General features: G+C 41.9%; 1 protein-coding gene across 2 annotated transcripts in view; it reads left to right on the top strand.

Annotated features, from left to right (window-relative positions):
* The first annotated feature begins 9,332 nt into the window (after positions 1-9,332).
* LOC125740448 (nuclear receptor-binding protein 2-like) overlaps positions 9,333-20,348 on the top strand; it is a 65,485-nt gene continuing 54,469 nt past the window's right edge. Inside the window, exon 1 of one of the 2 annotated variants that reach the window (XM_049011586.1) lies at positions 9,333-10,040. In XM_049011586.1, coding sequence (XP_048867543.1) covers positions 9,921-10,040 — 120 coding nt within the window. In that variant the 5' untranslated portion in view covers positions 9,333-9,920. The remainder of the gene's footprint in view (positions 10,041-20,348) is intronic. The other variant, XM_049011596.1, reaches the window with a different exon arrangement.

Genomic DNA, 20,348 nt, shown 5'->3' with positions numbered 1-20,348 from the left:
ATATGACCCGGAAGGGGATGAGTGGATGAAGGGATTACACCCTCCCTCCTGCTCCCGTCAGTAGCGACAGGAGGCATCAGTCTCCCCCCCCCCCAGCATGCAGCAAAACTGAAACAATGACAAAATGCGGGAGACTGATACTTCTCCTAACGCCGTGGGACTTTAATGTCTTGGAAGACAAGGAAGATCCCAGATTTTTCCCCGAAAGCTTGTTCCTTCTTTTTTACTATATTTCTGGCATATGTCCGTGTTTGATTGCTTCCAATATATATATTACAGCTATAAAATTGCACCAAGTGTGCAATATTAGATACTGCCTCCTTCGAAGTTTCTTCTGCAACGCATATTTGTATATTTTTATTGCTTTTCAGTATTTTGTGATGTCTATTGGTATTTCAAAGTATTTTTTGGCAGTATATAGTACACGTTTGATGACACATAAGTCATTTAAGCTATTCTAGCTTTTATACTAGTGACCGATGATAAAACTGTTTTCACCGCAAGATTTCCCCTCAAAAGGGTCATATTTAATTTAGTACCTGAATTATAAATATATAATGCTGTTTTGGGTGTAAAGTCAAGGACACAGCCAGATGTTCAGGTCAGGCCAGATGTTAATCAGCCTAAAAAATATGTCAAGCGTAGGTTTTTTTTGCAGCCTTTTGTGCTTTGTATATGTAAATGATGTAAAAAGAGAATCGGGAAGGTATCAGTAGCATATTTGGGTTAGATAATAATTAGGAAGTGAGATAGCAGTAGCTTAAAATAAGCTAACATAGCCTAGCTTGGTCTTCATTGTTGGTTCAGGGCTAGCTGTTGAACATTACACTGATAATGGTCACACTCTTTGTTCTATTAATTCTTACCCCATTTAATCCCACCAGTCACAATTGTGATTTTTTTTTGCAGTTTTTAAGTTCTAAGGAACCAATTGTTGCCTATATCCCCAAAAGACTTCTTATAAATGAAAGTAGAGGTTGTCTTGATGGTATATCAGCAATGTCACATCACTATTGTCAATGGTCAATGGTCACATAACCAGAGCAGTTTAATTCCTTCATGCCCATTAATGGCAGGGAAGGCTTTTGATTAAATTGATCAAATGCAACAATACAATTCAAAATAACCAGATGTTATGTGTTTGCTTATGTGTGTGTATCTATGTTATAACAATTTAACAATTGATCTTCCATAGCCATAACACAGTCGGAATGAGCGTGAAGCAAGACTGAATGCCTAAGGCGCAAGGCGGGGGGATACTCTCGATGGGATGCCGGTCCATTGCTGGTCACGCACATTACGGGCTATTTGCACTCACCAATTGGCTTAATAGCATATTTTTGGACTCCAGGAAGAATCCTACACAAACAGGAAGGACAAATTGCACAGACTCATGGCTGCAAACAGGAGTCCCAACTCTTTATGTCTGAGGCTGCAATGCTAACTGCTAGGCCAGGGAAGCACAGTGTACCACAATTCATTCATTTCTAATTCTCCAGTCTCAAAAAATATGGGGGGTATAATACAGCCATGTTGTCCTATAATAAGGCAAGTGATGAAAACGAAAGTATTTTTGGTAAAAGCATGAAATAGTTATGGTTTATTTATGCAACATACTAAGTGCATAACTGGTGGAATGATAATGATGTGTTCCCCGGATGGTCCCTCCCCCTATATAATACCTACTCCTCCCACATACCCGAACCACTATCATCTAACCCCCTACACACGCTCCCCACCTCTCCAAAAAATCTCTATTAAAAGCCCGACTTTGTGTAACTTATGTGTCTCAATGTACTCAGGTTCACAGGATCTGCATTGGGGGCTGTCATTTCACGCATTACGTATTCCACTATGCATGCTGCTCTAATTTTTATGCGATCTGTCTCAACATTTGGTCATTTCGAGATCTCCACCCATATAATGTGTCTGTAAAGAAAAAGATCCATCCAATACTTTTTGAGTACACCTACTAAAACTGGCAATTAGCTGTTGAGCTGAATAAAGGGTGTTGGAGTAGGGAAATCTGCAGCCTTTGTTTCAAACTGGCCCTCCAGCACCAGAATTGGCCAGCCCTGTTCTTGGGGATCACCAGGCATGGTGAAGATAATGTTCTCGCTTCTCCATCAAGGACCTGTTCATTGCCTGAAGAGTTCCAGCTCCAAACTGATCAGCCTGTCATTGTCAAGCTCCCTCTCACTGTTCCTCATGAACAGCATCTCAGGGTTTTTAAACACCAAAGGCAGCCCCTCCACTGACACCTCACAGGAACAATCCACTCTTTTCTCAGCTTTGGATTTGGAGATGCTGAATCACATCCCTGTGATGCATTGGCACCCCATCCTGGATTGTTCCACCCATGACCCTGAATGGGATAAGCGGTTGCAGAAGATGGATGGATGGATGGATGGATGGATGGATGGATGGATGGATGGATGGATGAATGATTCACATCTCTGCTGCTTCACACCTGGCGTAGAACCAAGAGCATGCTGGAGGTCTATAGAAGGGTTTTCTCCCCTTACCCCCCTTCCCTCATACTGCATGTTCTCCCAGCTACAATACAGCTATACCTTGATATCCTGTCCATAAAAAATCATAAATAGGAGTGGAGAGAAGACACTGCCCCACCAGAGGGCAAAGTCCACTCTGAAGGTTTATTTGTTTGAGTTCACCTGATCAGACTTTCAATAATGCCAGAAAGGCTTGGAGGCTTTACTAGCTATTTCTAAGAAGACGGAACAGAAAACATTTTTCAGGCGCAGCCCAAAATAAAACATAGTTAAAACCTAAACCTACTGTATGCGCTTCCCATGAGAATTCCAGCAAAACATGGATACAGCAAGATGTAAGAAGGCAGTCTTTCTGCTGCACACAAATCCAATTAAATGGAACGTCAAAGTCGAAACTCATAAATCCGTTTGGGCAGGAATTCTTACGCTATGGCTGAGGCAGCTTCAGCCTGAAAAGATCAAGTTTGACAAACAAAACAAAAGTGCCTGGAGAAATGGAGGTGATATGTCAGAACAATCCTTCACAACCTTCAGGAAATATCTGAAGACCTGTTGCATCTGGGAACACCTGCCCTAACCTCGCCCACTGACCTTCCCTGGATATTCATTGAAATTGATTCACTTGGCACTTATTAACCATTTACTGGAAGCTCAGCCTGGCAGCATTTATACCTAAAGTGTCTCCCTAACAGCTGTATGCTTGTGATGTCTCATCAGCCTCACCTGTCCTTCACATTGGACATAAGCGTCTGCTTATTACTAACTAAATAAATCCATCCAACTGTCTTGCTTCTAACTGCTTATTCTTAATAGGGTCTCTGGGTAAATAAATAAATGTAAGTTTCACATTTTCTCCAGGATCTTGAAAGAATGAGATAGAATTTAGAATTACATAGCTTCAAAAAGTCGTGCTTTCCCTCAAACTTAAAAATAACAAATGGTGGGAATAATTTATTATATGAATTCTTGGCCCACATTTTCACTAACTACCAATCACTCATTTTGTTAACAAAAAGAGCCCCAAGAATATGTTGGCAGTTGGTCAGAACTGTCAGTGAGCATGTTACATTTTTCCTGTTTTATTTGGCATTCTTAATAAATATTCGCTCTTATTCTGTTGCAGCACATTGTACAGAGAGGAAAAGAAAGCAGGACTGTAAGGAAACTGACAACAGATAAAGTAGGAAGTAACGGAAGTACAGACATTGTTCAAACTTTCAAACATCTATTGTTATTAGCATTGTGCAGCAGCGGTTTCAGATGCCAGTATGAGGTCTACGCTTCAGTTGGGACTGTGACATGCATTCGAGCACTAATGCTCAGCTGAGTTACTGTACCGTGTTTGATTTAATGGATTCATTCATCTTTCGTACCATTCGTCCTATTCAGGGTCCAGGGGTCTGGAGCCTAACCCAGAATCAATGGGCGCCAGGCAGGACGGGGTGCCCACCCATCACCGGGCACACTCACACAACATTCACCCATATATTCATACACGCATATTCATACCTAAGGGCAATTTGTAACTTTTATTCATGTTTTTGGAATGTGGGGAGGATCTGGAGAACCTGGATAGTAACCCCAGGACAACATGCACTCCACAGACATACAGGCGTAAATATTTAATAGATATTTAACAGATTTCATAATAGCTGAATATTACAGAACAACAATGCTAAAACTTACAAAGAGTTATTGAAATAGAGGTTAAATAACAGAAAATGAAATCATATTATTCGACACAATTGGAATGAAAACACGGGAATTAGGATTATTAAAATGATTACATCTTTTCTCCAGCAGGGTTGAGGTATGTTTTGGCATAGCGTGCATTGCTGGTTTGAACCTTAAGATGACCTTTCTATCCATCTTCTGTACCACTGCATGAAAGAAGAGGACAACTCAGGCGGTCCCCAGGTTAAGAACATCCAACTTATGGACAGCTCGCACTTACAAACAGGTTAAATACAGTGGTTCATAATAATGAATGAGCACACTACTTGGTGACACTCCTGAAAACATTGCGTAGCTTCAGCGGTCCGTGGCCCTGTGGTACAGTACAGTCCTGTATGTAGTCACCTGTATTATTCTGCAGGGATACCAACTATGGTCAGCTGGCTGGAGTGAGATTTTTAATCTGAGACAAGTCTGCACAGGCATTTACGTGTATGTAACAGTTTGTTTACCTTGTAAATGGTCTTCAAAATTACTTCCATCATGGCATTGGGAACCAAAGAATCATATTTTGAATGCAAAGTATGCATTGGAAAAATTTTTTGTTTCAAGCAAGAGTTGTGTTCAACGTTTAAGGAAATAGACAAAATGTAAAATATTTGTAGATGGAAATAAAACATTTATAAGGTACAGCCTGATGTCCTTTGATTCTAAGCTAGATCTGCGGGTCCTTCAGCAAGGCCCCTAACCCCCAGCTCCCTGGGTGCCCCAACAGGTGGCTTCCCTTTGCGGGAAGCTTACTCTACAAAGAGCAAGTTGAGGGAGGCATAAAGACAATTTCCCAAAGGGGATCAATAAAGTATCGATTATCAATGCTAAGCATAGTAACAGCCCTTACATCAGACTGGATGTAACCCCTAAAAATCCAGTCATTTGTAGCTAAACCTACATGCACAGTCTGACTTGGTTGAAGCCATGGGCCCCTTAGTTATAAAAGGCCCAAATTGTTTTTCTGGATGTTACAGCAGCCGTTTTTGCTGTAGCTAGAGCCCCAATGATGACGTTAGCCCAGGGCCTCCCACCGCCCTAAATTCGGCCCTGATCACAGCGTATATCCAAGGTCATGTATCGGATTAAGAACAAGGTACTGGGCACCTTCAGGACTTGTCACCTGAATCTGTGGAGAGGGACGATGACAAGGCGTGGTCCCCTGTGTCATCCAGGGGACATGAGTAATGTCCAGAGCTGCAGCTGGGCGCTAGCCTGACCTCACGCCTGCCACGCTTGTCTGTTTGATGAAAATCCTGCTCCCATCCCCCACACGGTCACATCTCACTTAATGTCCTCTGTCATAATGCAGAACACTTTAGCAAGAATATGAAAACACTTCTGAACATCCTTCAATGTGGTTTAGGAGCATATCATCACAATATGCCTCTGCTTTCTACTGAAAACACCATGTCAGGACCCAATATTGCTTCCAAAATCCTGCAAGTAATTATTTAAAAATATTTCTCACTGTGCGGAATTTAGAAGACCATCAAAGGAGACCATCCCTCGGTGAAAGGTGACACGCTATTGCTTACTAAATAAATCCCATCCATCCATATTTCTCAACCACTTACCCAGTACAGCTTTTCAGTGGTAGCTTGGAGCCAATTCCCGGAAGCACAGGGTACAAGACACCCTGGGTAGGATGATATCACAAGGCACATTCGGACCCTATGGGCAAGTTAGGGACATGGGAACATCAGACAGACAGCCAAGGGCAGCAGCCAAACACAGGACCATGTAGGTGAAAGAAACAAGGTGAGCCACCTTACCATGATTCCATGCACCATCACAAATCACATTTCCGGCTATGTAATTAAAGACACCAGTGTCTGTTTCAAGAAGCAAAACATTCTGTAAGTTATATAAACCGTAACAGGAAGGGCGCGAGCCCAAAAACCCTGGACAACAAAACGTGGAATTATTTAAATGAAAACACGCGTTTACCAAGAAATGCAAAAAAACCTTTGGATGAAGAATTGCATAATTCATTTTTCTGGAATGTACAAATCTACAACTTTTGTTTAATCTATTGTTTCTATACTCGCAGTGCTGTTATATTAACATTGTGGAAACAGGTCGGTGTATGAACGTTCCATCAGCGTCTGAAGAGTATTCTTCGAATCAATTTTTTTAAGTCCATTTGTAGCTCACTGACAAGGTTGACTTTACTCTCTCAGTATATCATTTATAAAAGCAAACACCAACCCACTACAGTTCATTATATTGTGGAGGTCCTTCAGAAAAAATATGTGCTTGACAGTATGCTCACATGTCAGGGCTACTCAGTTAAAAAAAAAAAAAAAAACTATGATAATCAGTCAGACCAGTGATGCCCAAGATGCACAAATGTAGGTATAAAACAGGATGAAAGATGAACAATTGACAGTTTTATAGATAACGCCATGTCTTGCAATAAGAGAACAGCTCATGGATGCTCTGCTTCTCACACCGTGTGCTGCTTAGCGCCAGTCTGCTTCTCTGACCTGCAGGGGGCAGACAAAGGACACATTCTGGAGGGCAATGCGGTTACTAAGATGGAAAATATAATGGGTCTTCAAATCATTCTGCGTCATGAAATAATTAGTATGTATCAATACACTTTTAATCAACTCAGAATGTTTAAAATACAAGCAAGAAAATACTTGACTAACCCCTTCCTTGACTTGTGCTCTATGAAATACAGGATAAGATCCAAGGCCCATGCAACCCATCTCAGGATCCGTGGGTGGAAGCCTGACTGATGGATCAAAAAGGAGTATAATTTTAAATAGATTTTTTTATTTTGCCTATTTATCATGCTTCTAACAAAAGGATCTCTTGGTTGTGTAGGGTTGCAGTTTCAGAACTATTTGCTTGCAATGAGTGTCACAAATCCCAAAATGTGCTGAAGGGATTACATCTTGGGCTTGGGAAGACCTGGGCCTTAGAAGGAGAGGTCTGATATGAGGTCTGTTGGCTATGTTACCACCATGATCCTCACCAGGAGAAACGGTATGAAGATGATAATTATGACAATGGTGATGATGATGATGACGACGATGATGACCATGTCCCCCCTAAAACCTTTATACTTCCGAGCACCAAATTGTGTTTTATTAACTGTTCAGCTGTTTTCATGATAAGCTTCAGGTGCAGGAAGACCACACAAAGCCGAGAGGACAGGGGATGGGGTACCCCAGGGACCAATCAGCTTTTAGCTGGGGCGAGTGCCTCCGCCCCATTATACGCTCCTGGGTATAGATAAAGTATCTCTAATGTCATATGAATTTTCTTACACTGTCCTTGCTCTTTACCTACCTACATACCTCTCTGCTAGAAGCACATGGCCAACACAGAGGCTAACAGACTGGACAGATACCACTAAAAGCATTGCTTTCAAAGGCGGTGTATCCACACACGTATCTGGTGCTTTGTTTCCATTCACAGGCGTGCTATTCATTGTTGCATTTTGCAGGATGGTGTTACAGCAGCATGTGTGTAATCGGAGCTTCCCCTCTCTCATCCCCGTGCTGTTTCTCCGCGTGTAAAACAGACTTTCTGGCTCTGAAATGCCACACACTGACAAGTTCGTCCTGTTGCAGATGTTTCATCAGTAGGGCCAGAAAATTATCAGCAGCATCCTTTAAGATATAGTTCACAACATTAATCAAGCGAAATGGACAATAAATCTTCTGCAATCCATAAAAAACTCTGACAAAAATCCACCTGGATGATGGTTCACACTGCTTGTAAATTACTTGTTTTCAGAAAGGAGAGTGATATTTACTTATAGTAATAATAAATTACCAAATAAAATACTACTGATTGTCTGGGTCATTTATCATGCTAACTGAGAGTTTATAGCTATGAGTTTATCTGTAAAAAGCAGTCAATTTAAGCCCCCAATATCGTTTCCACTCAAAGACTCACTGTGATATATGGACCTTTTCACAAAATGTTCCAGACGTCTGACGTGGAGTCTCATGTCAAGTCAGGGGGGGAGGGGGGGGGGTCACAACATCAAAATCTTAGTCTGTAATAGGTGTTCTGCTGTTCTTCCATTACATCAAGTGAAATCCTAGAAAATCTTCTTCTGTACTACAGTACATTATATCCAAATAAGTTTGCAAATGAATAATGGGATCTATCTGCTTGCTATGCATGCAAACTGTAGAGTGTTCACTGCATTCTGCAAAATCAGCATTTCTCTACGCCTAAGCAGTAAAGTTAGCAAAATACTGTACTCATAATTTTTTCAACAAATTGTAATCAACTATACATGTGCACCAGTATATTATACCTGGCTTGGCCATACAAAACATATCCATCTGTCTTCCAAGCTCTGATACAGTACAGGACCATGAAAAGTCTAGAGTCTATACCAGCAAGGCAGGAGACATGCACGCATGTGACACTGGAAGAACACACACCACACATGGACCAGGGGCAGAATTCAAACCCATAGCCCTGGAGGTGTGAGGTGAGAGTAATACGCTCTGAGTCATTGTGCTGCCACACCCATATATCTGATAGGATTTTTTGATTACAGTTAAAAGTTATTGTTAGTGTTTATGCAAAAATGCTTAATTTGTAGAGGGAATTGCATGGGGAAGTTATAGTCTAATGTGTAACTCAGTTTGTATAGGATGGCTCCGTGGGAGGTCATTTCATTTGCATGTTGCTATTATAGTGTTTCACACATTGCCCTGGTGCTGTCACGGTCTTTACATATGCAGCGGTCAGAGCTGCTCTGTGATTGGCTATAATCGGAGCGTGCCCCTGAAGCTGACCCTGCCTAAGTCCCTGCAGGACCGCTAACATTAATCAGCCCTTACCCTTTGCCTGGACCTCAACCATGTGACTTACACTGTTACTATAGTATCGCCTGATCCAGTTGTAGAATAGCATAAGAGGATTCAGAGATATTCCCCGTTTAAGGTAAATGGAAACAGACAAAATTGCCACCTTAACAGCGTCATACATTTCAGTTAATTCATTAAGACTAGACAGAGGAAGGCGTTCAATAACCCTCACTCTGACGCCTATATCTACAAGAGTACCGAATCATTTTTGCTGTGCACAAGCTTTTTGATCACGCCTCTCATTTTTCTCGCGCACTCGCTTTACAAACATTACGGTAGCCTGGAGAGCGAAATAAATTCTCCGGAGGCTGAACAACACACATCTTTGTAAGATGCGTGACACGCTGAGCAATGGGATTTATGCACGTACATGTAGAAAGTAAGAACTGCGGCAAGGAAATAAAGGTGTACGATCGGATGCACCGTTTTACATTATAATTGATCGCCGGGGACAGTATTTTTAATGCGCCGGTTCCCTGTTTAAGGAAATCCTGTTTTGATTGTTTTTGAAGTGGGTCTGCACAATACGTTTGGAGGATCCGGTTATTAAATATAAAACCCGATGGTGTGAGATTTTTCGCCGGTTTTTATGGTTTGAGAGCTTTTTCCATGCGTTGATGGTGGCGCTTGCATTGTGCGGTGTCGGAGGCTGCGTGTGCGGTCGGCGACCAGCTGGACTCCGTCTGATGCGGTCGGCGTCTTATTTCTAAAGCCGGAGACCCCCGGCCCCCTTTTATTTTAAATAAACGCAACGTGTTTGACCGACAAGAGCCTTGTTACGTTTTTTAAAAAAAGGACAAGGAGGAATAAAACCCATCAAAAGCCAAAGAAGGAAAAAATGACTATGTCTGTCCCGGAGAGAAACTCGGGGTCTGGGGGAAAAGAGGAGGAGAGCGAAGATGAGAGCGAAATCCTGGAGGAGAGCCCCTGTGGTCGATGGCAGAAGCGAAAGGAGCAGGTCGGTGCACGTTTGGCAGAGGGAAGCCTTGCGATCTTTATTTGCGGTATTTCATGCGCGCATTATTGGGCAGGTTGGGGGGAGGGATGCTGTCGCGTCTGTTCGGGGGTATATGATTGCGCAAATGCTTTTCTGCAAATTAAAATGCACTGATCCACTGTCATAATTGCCCTGTTCGGGTTTCCTGCATGCTTGCTCATGCCTCTTCATCGCAGTTTATTCCCAGCTATGTTCCTTATGCGCGTATTTAGTGGATGAAGGGGCGTGGCAATTTAAACGTACGGCAGCTGTGAGCTCAGCTTCCCCACAGCTGCCGGTGTGGTTCGTCCTTGTAGATGGAAAAGTTGGACGATTTGATATATCAGTAAATAAAATGAATGAAGTCCATTACAGCGCCACGGGTTTATTCATTGTTTGACAACATAGCTGACCAGTCACTTATTCCTGCGTACAGCACAAATCATCAGCATTTAGTTAGCCGGTGTGCGCGGTCTATTCTGCGGTGTGTGTTTTGGGTTTCCACCTTTTATACGTCTTTCCATTAACCTTTTTTTTATCATGATACCAATGGCTGGAAAATGATAGCGGTGACATCCACGCCGTGGAAGCATAACCATTTGTGGTGTTATGGTTATCTGCCTGTATTGTGATATTAAAGTATGGTTTTATTGCCGGGTATATCGGTTTATATAGGGTTGCTATGTTGCAATTGGTCAGCTGGTAACTTGAAAAGTATCCTGAACAATGCTGTACCTTGAACCGCAAGGTGACTTTTTTTCACAGCGAATTACTTGCATGTTATATTTCGATCACATAGACGGCTGAAAAACGCTGATTTCTTCAACTAAAACCTTAATTTTAGAATTCTGGTTAGTATATGAATTGAATATTATCGGTTGCTGCATACTTATCCTGATGTCCAGACAGCCCTTCCCACCACTAGATAGCCTTCAGTTTGAATGTTCAGCCTTATCTCTGCATGGCACACATGTAACCTCCCCTTAATGTATGTGCTAACTTTCTTCAAGGCACTCAATGTTCTCCTTATTTACAAGGGAAGTTCTGTTTTGCCGTTTTTATCACCAGGTTGGTTATTCCCTTCTCCCCAATAATTGGACATGGGCCTCCCTTAACGTTTACTGGTGCCAGGACTGTTTCCTTGATGTGGACACTGGCCACGCTGTTGTGCCACTGCGGTTTGGCTTGTGACCCAATGCAGATCAGGTGTACATACGGAGCCTGTCAGCGGTCAGATCTCCAACACAGGGCATGTTTCACATCTGTAAAAGCTGAGTAGACCTTCTGTGTTTTAATGTCAGATTTAGGCATAGAGTTTCCCTGGAGGGGTGTGTCGAAGTGGTGCTATAATTTCCAGTTCGTCGGTTAAGGAAGAAATGTAGGAGACCTTTTACTTTTTGGGTTTCGTTATTCTTTTTGATGGCATAGCAAGACTAGAAACTTCAAAATTGACTTTGTCTGGTCATTGAGTTTGAATATAGGCCTTTATATATCTTTTCATCACTGCTGTGCTTCTATTCATGATTTTTGGCTCAGTCATGTGCCTACAGTCATAATTTATGGCTTATTTGGATAGGGAGGGCTATTTGTGTACTTCATGTTGTCTTCCATTCCTCCTGCTTTTATAGATTTGTCGGAATGATCAAATTTTTTTCCCTTGATGACTGACTTATTACTGACACGTTAAGTCCAGCCAAAATCCCAAATTTCCAGGAATAACCGCTCTGAAACCTTCATCCTTAGGCATCGATTATAAATGATACCTTCCCTATTCTTGTTAAACCTTATTACCTCTTATTACCCAATAATTCTTGTGCACTGCTTGGCTTAAACCCAGGTTTTAGGTAGGTGCTGTTCTCTGGTTGACTAGTCATGATATACCTGGTGTGGACAGGTTTTTGAGGGAAGCACATTTGCAAATATTTAAGTGAAGTCAAGCCAAGTGGGGCTTTATTGTCTCACCAGCCATATGTCGCATACATTCAGTGCATATGTACGTAAAGTGCAGACGTAAAAGGGAAAAGTGCAAATAAATAATAATCAAGGTAAGACTAACGCACAATATACATGTAAACAACGTTGGAATGTTTAGAATTTAGGCAAAGGTGAGAGCAGCAGTCTCGCACATAAATAGTATGAATGAGTGAATAAACAAATAGACAGACAGACAAGCAAAAATAAATGTCAGCGCGATAATAAATATTGGGTAGAAAAAATAGCAGTTATTTTGGGGCACTGCAGGAGAGTGACAGTGCTGGTGGACGGCTGGGTTTTTTTCTTGGTGTCCTTTGCTTTGGGGACTGAAGTGATGAATAGCTGCATTTATTGGACTGTCATGCTTTGGGAAGGGAATCTAATAATATTAGCCTACGCAAGGTTCTTTCCGGAGCATGGGAATTCAGAGCTGTTATCCCGGTTGCTTCTATAGTCCTCAGGAATTTTTCCGTTCAGTAAATAGCTTTTATCTTCCTGTGACAGTGAAGATCCATTGGCCAGTGGCTGGGGACGGTCCTTCTTTTTCTTTCATGATGTATTAACGAGCTGACTACACTCGCTGGGAGACAGACAAGGAGCCAATGAGGCTGGGATTATAGAAATCAGAAAATTGCTGATGATTTGTAGAGGGAATTCTTGTTTCCATACACTTCTAATAAAAATTCCTTTATGAAGTAAGCAGCTGCGATTTGTTTTGGAAAATCCAGGGCTCTGTTCAAGGGCCGAAGGACTAAAATATCTCTTGGATGCATGTGAAATTGTTTTGTGATGAAAAACACGAACTTGGTACATGTTCTGGCAGGAATCCTCCTTTAGGGAAATGTACCTACAGGGGGAGAAGGGTTTGCGGGCTGATCTGGCATTGACTGCTTCATTGTCTTTCTTTCATGAAGGGGCTGTGCATTTGTTTGGTTTCCACTGAAGTGCAGTCACCAGTTTCCTGGAGTAATTGTGAAGTTTAGGGGTCCTTGTACAAGAGAAAGTCAAGGGTCTTTTCTCATATATTCATTCACATTTGTCTGCTGCTTTTATTCACAGCAACTTGTAGTAGAGGGGTCACAATTTATGTGTGATCCCTGGGATTTGAACCCATGACCTTTACATTGTTGAGCTATCGGAGATATTAAGCAAAGCATGTCAATATGCTGAGTTTTTTGCATAGTTAAGGAATTTTTTTGGGCCCCATCTATCAGAAAGGAGAGTAAATCACATACACATTCATAGTTCATATGTTCATGTAATTTTCAAGCTTGACTCAAAATGACAAATTTCCATGCAACTAACGATGTCTGTTAACACAAGTGGTATGACAGATGTGTTACTTCTGTAGCTCTGATAATGTGAAATAATTGTCTAGGGGTGCTGTATAAATGGCCAGACCCTGCGCTCAGATCCCAAGCTTTGATCTCAGGTGTATGTATCATTCCGTCCTGTGAAAAGTGTGGATGTCCACTCTGGCGATTGTATCTTTTTCCTATAGATGGAATATTGTCAATAATGTAATTTCCCGGAAACAAGTTCGTTGATGCTCGCATGTTATGTCAGATGGATTTAAAAACTAGACTATATTGGCTAATGTGCTGCTGTTAATTCCAATCTAAAATAGTTAGACAAAGCTCTGATTTATGTCGAAATATTTGTACTTGCTGTTTATAAACTACCAAGTTCGTGCAATATAGTGAACAGGGAGACGAGGCCCAAACTAACCGTGTGCGAATGGAACGCACGATAAAAAAAAAAAAAACATTTAAGTTCGTGTTCACTGACAATAATCCATGTAAGTCCACTTGGTTTGATTTCATGTCATGTTAAGAGAGTGACAGTCTTGGTAGGTAGGTACCAATAGAATTGAAATGGCACGTGTCTACAAAGATACTACACTGTGGTTTCGGGACCTCAGCACACCATCACAGGTGTCTCTCAGAATTTCCCAGCATGGGAACAAAGCTTCACATTGGATCAAATGAAGTCAGAACTGATCAACACAAGTGCTTGTTGATGTTTTTAACTGAATCTTTTATTGACCTATTCACACACAGCAGTTTAGATACAGCTGTGGAAAATATTAAGAGACCACAGGACAATTTTTTGTTTCACTCATTTCTCAATTTATGGGTGTGCATCTCTGAATAATACATTTTTTTGCAAACTGTAGCCTGCTTCTTCCCTGTTTCTCATTAATGAAGGCCTTCTTCCTTGCTATATGGAACTTCAGTCCTGCTTCTAGGACCTTGGTACGAACTATCCTAGCAGTGCACGTCTCACCCAGAGGCAGACATTTCAGGTCCAGAAAGTAAATATCCAAACCAGGATTTTGTTTCAACCAACCAGTTGAGCATAAAGAGCTTCAGTCACAGAGTACTCAACTGGCTGGTTGAAACAAAATCCTGGTTTGGATTTTAACTTTCTGGACCTGAAATGTCCACCTCTGTTCACACTTGCACTTAATGTTTCCCATTCCTTTTGAAGGTCACTTGATGTCTTCCTGCAAATCATGAAAAACTGTCACATAAGTTAAGTCAACCCTGGCATGAGAAAATCGTTTCCGCCCTTTATCTGGCTGGTTTCTGGTCATTCCCAGTATCTCCTGCATCACCTAATTCTTGTGTATTTTGAGAAATTTTGAACCTGGAAGCAACCTGCTGCTCAGTATACCCTTCTGCCAGCAAAACCACGGGGTTTAAAAATGCAGATTTATTTCAAAATATAGAGTGGTCTCTTAATTTTTTTCCCATAGTTGTATGGATAAGGCTAAACGGGTACAACTCCATCCAAATCCTTGCCTCTTACCTCAGTTAGGGTTGTGGGGAGTAGTTATCTGAGTAGTGATCTGAGTGTTGGTCATTAGTCATAGCAGCAACCTATTTCTGTGAGGGTCCAGATCGATGGTGAAGCAGAGCCTCTCCAGTCGAGTAGAGCGTAAGGGGAGGATGCACCGATGCCTCTCAGGACGCCCACACGCAGTCATGCGTTAAGGGCGATTTAGTGTCCCCGCTTAACCTGAACTGTGTGTTTGCAGGAGGAAAATAGAGTACCTGTATTAAACTGTCACAAATGTGAGGACCACAGCCAGAACTGAGCCTGCTGCTTTGGATCTGAGAGGACAAGTGCTACCCACAGGACCACCATCTTGCTATTTTGGTATTTGACTTGTGTGTTTATCCCTATTATGGTAGTGACTTAATGGTGGCTTAATGGTTAGGGAAGCGCACTTGTAATTGAAAGATTGCTGGTTTGAATCCCCAATCAGCAAGGCACCACTGAGGTACCCTGAGCAAGGTACCGCCCCCAAGCACTGCTCCCCGGGCACTGAATTAGCTGCCCCCTGCTATGTCACATTGTCACATATAGGTTAAATGCAGAGGACACATTTCGTTGTTGTGTGCTCTGGTGTGTCATCATTGATCACTAAATTATACTGTTTTGCTTTGACGTACATTTTCAAATATTGTTTAGCCTAGCCATATCCTACTTTGGGCCATTGTAGTATCAGCAGAAAGTGCCTTATTTGTTTGACAAGTCATATCTAACTTCAAGGTTGCCAGTGCAGGTTTTCCTTATTTGCGCACCTGTCTACGCCTTGTCTCCTATTGGCTAAGTCAGGGGTCACCAACCTTTTTGAAACTGAGAGCTACTTCATACGAAGGGCTACCAGTTTGATACACTCTTCTTAAATCATGTGTAATACACATACTTTAAATACTTCTTTTTTAGATATTGCCATTCTCCAATCTATATAAATGCAAATGTGATTAAAGAAGAATAGCAACAGGATAAAATTACATTTTAGATGCTGCTCAATGGTGAGTTCTGCTGTTTTTAGTACTGGTCTGCGGGCGACTCATGTGGTGCTTGGGGCATCCTGGTGCCCATGTTAGTGACCCCTGGGCTAAGTTATGCTGTTTTATAAGAAAGCATTGACTGGCAGCTTAAAAACACCAAGTGAGGTCATGTACCATCCTCATATGTCAGGAATCAGCTTTGTCACCCTGCTCCGTGTCACTGTCTGAGGAATATTTGATGTGACACTGGATACAGTTGATAATTGCATCCTTTGTAAGTTGTGGTGTGTTGGTATCTGCCTCTAGCCAGTGTTGGAGTTTGACTAAGTTTACCCTAGGGAACAGTGATCAATTACAGATAAATTAATGGTATGTTAATTCTCTGCTGTTCTCGTTTTATTCACTGGTCCTGTTTTGTTTTGCCCTTGATTCAGCTATCTGTCTCCCGAACATTTATCAAAAACAGAACAGGAATGTTGTGGATGAGAGCATCCTGTTTTCCTTCATACCTGCAGTCATTGCGTGGAATTGAAGAGTAAAATTTCCAAAAATCAGCTTTCATCAGTTTTTTCTGAGGTGAGACCAACAATGACCTAAAGTCTGGTTTCTTCATCATGTGTTAGTGTTGGGAACCAAAACTCACTTAGTCCTCAAGTAATCCAGCAAAGAACTTTTTTTTTACATTTCTAAAACTGTCCTTGTTCTCAGAAATTTTCTTAAGCATATCCTGTGGACTGAGTTTTGGAAATATCCCTTTTAATTATAACTGTAGGCCACTCCTGAGTTAGTGGCTGCTTGCTGTAGGTACGAGATTCAGTAATGGAAGCCCCTCAGATCCCACTAAGAGCTTTATGCGATGGTCATGCTCACTTTGGCTGCAGGATCTGCTCTTGTGAAGGTAAAAAAATAATACAGAATGACTGTCTTCATCTTCTTCCATCTGATTGCCACATTCATGCACAAAATCATGCACAAAATCAGTAGATTCCCTATCCTCTGCTAAAAAGTTCTAGTTTGTTCTTTCTTTGCCATATTTCTGGGTGATTTGTGGCTCTGTGGGTTAGGACTTCTTGCGCCTGATGAGAAGGTCGGCAGTTCAAATCTGTGGTTGACAGAGTAATATCACCGTCGGGTCCCTGAGCAAGGCCCTTAATCCTAATTGCTTCATGGACTGGCTGACCCTGCTCTCTCAAAAGTATGTCACTTTGGGTAAAAGTGTCTGCTACATAAATAAATGTAGGTTTTCCAGACCCAACCAAACCTCGTCTCACAGTCTGTCTGCAAAGAAAATTCATCGATGTCTGCCTGCAAGCTGTAACGCTTCTACAAATCAATATGTAGCTTGAAACATGAAACAAATATTAGAACAGAAATCTGGTTTTGGGCGACGGCAGTGTATTTTCTTATATATGAAAGACTACGAATATTTAGTTCTCTAGATTCCTGGCTGTAGGTTCTTTGTCTGTGCTAACGTTATCATTCAGGGCTAGCGGAAGTCAGCCTAAAAATTCTCAATTTAATCTTTATTGGTCTCATAAAGAAAGCAGAGTCCATGGTCCTGAACTTGGTATTTCATAGGGATCCCAGAATGGAAGACAACAATTTTAGTATGATTTTTAAAAGTATTGGGAACCCCTCATGTAAAATCATTAACACCGATCACGTTCCAGTGTCCAGCTGGTCGCTGTTCCAGGCAGGTGTTTTGCTGGCACGTGTCAACTTTGGCACAAGTGTGCAGAGTGTATCACGTAGAACTGGAGACCTTGAAAACTGGCATTTTCTCCCCTACCGTACGTCCGCCGTTAGCTGCATAGCCAACACTGTTATTCTGGTTCTGATCATAAGCCAGATAATAAAAAAATCCTTCCTTTGTGTGGGGTGAGCGAGAAGCAGGCTCTCTTATCTATTGTCTTATGAAGTGTGTTCAGACCAGGGTGTTCTTCTTTTTTTCTGTCTTCAAGGGCGTCAGCACATTATTTTGCAGCTGGCCAAATTTAAACTGATCTTGAAGGAATGCCACCCCCCCGACACACACACATACAACAGCAGTACGGAAAAATAGAGAAGCAAGAAAGTTGAGGCTGTTTTCTCTGCACGTTAGCGGATAGCTTTATCTGACAGCAAATCGAAATGCTTGATGCGCTGCGTAAACAGAGCACTAAGAGAATAAAATATATTGCGATATATGTGGTGGGTGGTACTAATGCCTCACACCTCCAGGGTTGGTGTTTCAGATCGACTGGGGACTGCGTGCTGTTCTTGCAGTGCCGGTGCCAGGGAGGAGCTTTGGGGGGTGCTCCGGCCCCTCCTACAGTGACGGTAGCACCCCCACAACACCCCTATATTACCTAAGCTGAGAATGGCAATGAAATATCATTATTATTTTATTTGGTGGTCTTATGATAGCGGTATATTTTTTGCCATATCATGAGAAAGCGAATGTCGTTTTCTCCCGATAACGGAATTATTCTCATGAGCTCTCAGGACTATGTGTTTTAAAATGACTGTAGCGTCTGTATTTTTCATGCTGCTTCTGTTAATTTATTTACAACGTGTAGGTTTGAGGGATGTCATGTCTTACTGCTTCTTCCATCAGAGTCTTTCTTTACTCTTGCACAAAAGCCCACACGTTCTCTACCAAATTCCGCATCTCAATAAATTTTATTTTTAAATTAGACATAGACCTATACTTAACAAATATGTAGTTTTAACTACCTTGCTGAGAAAAAACAAAATGAATTGTTATATATTGGGCTTCGGGGTTGAGGTTTGCTGTTGTTATGAATGTAGTATCCTCTTTTGACCAAAATATACACGGGGAAGTTAGAATTTATTTAGTATTTTATTATCCTACATAGCTAATTGTGCCTTATGCTTCTATAAATCTTGAGTGAGTCAAATTACAGGTTTGATCAGATACTTTCAGTATCAAAGTTGCCCTGAAGGAAACTGCTCACGAATTTGCAACCAGTTATGAAAATTTCACCCCCCCCACATGGCAAAATGAACCGAAGGGACGTTTCTCCCAGCCAACAAAATCTACTGCGGGGGCTAAGAGGACCTGCTCCTAATAATTTAGCTGCCCATCTCACCAGCAGTATTAAGTCACCGTCACTCTCCCCTCGTGTTGTGTGGGTTTCTGCCTGCAGTCCAAAAAACACGCAGTTGGAATAATTGCCATTTCTGAATTGTTTGTAGTGTGTGAGTGCAGTGCACTAGCATCCCACCCAGCTAGTACCCCAGCCTTGTACCCAGGAAAAATTAAACTCCCCCAACCCCTACCGTCACCCTTTGTGGGTTCCATAATGGTTAGGGAAGCATGCTTGCGATCGAAAAGTTGCTGGTTTGAATCCCCGACCAGTAAGGTAGCACTGAGGTACCCAGAGAAAGGTACCACCCCCAAGCACTGCTCCCCGGGCGTTGAATTAACTGTGTGCTGTAGTGTGTCAACAATGACAATTAATCACTTGCATAATTTGCTAGAAGTAGACCTGGGCATGTAATTTTCCATACCGTCCAAACAGCGGTATGCAGTATATTTAGTAATAAAATTTGCTGAATGCCCCTCCCCCCAGGATATCAAATTTCCGCACTATGCCCACGGCATACCCATAATACCGCGATATATCGTATTACCTCACTACCGCTCAAGCGTAGTCAGGAGAGACAAGGATGGTGTATGCGGAAATTATTAAAGTATTGAATGACAGTTTCTTTCATGGTCTCGCTGCAAACAACCACTATTCTGCTGCAGGTTGTCAGCTGTCGGTCTGTGTTTAGCTTCTTATTTTGTAAGACTGACGTTGGCTGAGTTTAGGGCTGGTAAAATGTTTAATGCACGTTGAATGAATTGTTTGTGTATGGTAGCATTTATATTTTAGCGCTGGTGGGAGACATACTGGACCAGTGCCAGACCTGTAATTAATGTGAATAGCTTTGTGTAGTCATCGTCGATTGTGTTGTCATTGTCTTGTAAAGTAATGTCACGTATAGCGTTTAATGTTAAGTGTTGTAAATAGTGATATGCGTGGGCCCACCGTGCGTGGTGTGGGTAGTCAGGGTGACCACGCACTAGGCAGTGTGTGGAAGTAGTTAGAGTGAATGTACGGGTGAAATAAACACCACCTTGTGGCTGATTTATATCGCCTCTGTCCTTGTGGCACAATACGACGCCATGGTCACTCTGTATGCCACAATATAATGTGAAATTCTGTTTGCAACAAAACCATCGTCTAAAGGCTGTTATTGAACTGCCGTGTATTGAAATATGGGAAATGTTTAATTACTACACAAAAAAGTGACACTCATTAGGTGTGTATTTCTTTGATGCCATGAAGAGCAATACATATAATGATATAATTATGGTGCATTTACCGTTGACGGCATATTTCCCAGCGTTTATCACCCTTTGGGGACTTGTGGCACGCTATGCAGAGTGACAATTTAATGCATATAATTTCGCAATTGCACACTGTCCAGTGCCTTTTGCTTGCCAGTGCCTTTCGGCTGGTCT

This window comes from Brienomyrus brachyistius, chromosome 1 (assembly GCF_023856365.1).
Source record: "Brienomyrus brachyistius isolate T26 chromosome 1, BBRACH_0.4, whole genome shotgun sequence".
Lineage (NCBI taxonomy): Eukaryota > Metazoa > Chordata > Actinopteri > Osteoglossiformes > Mormyridae > Brienomyrus > Brienomyrus brachyistius.
Note: the sequence above shows the minus strand (reverse complement) of the source record. Positions and strands in the feature narration are given on the sequence as shown.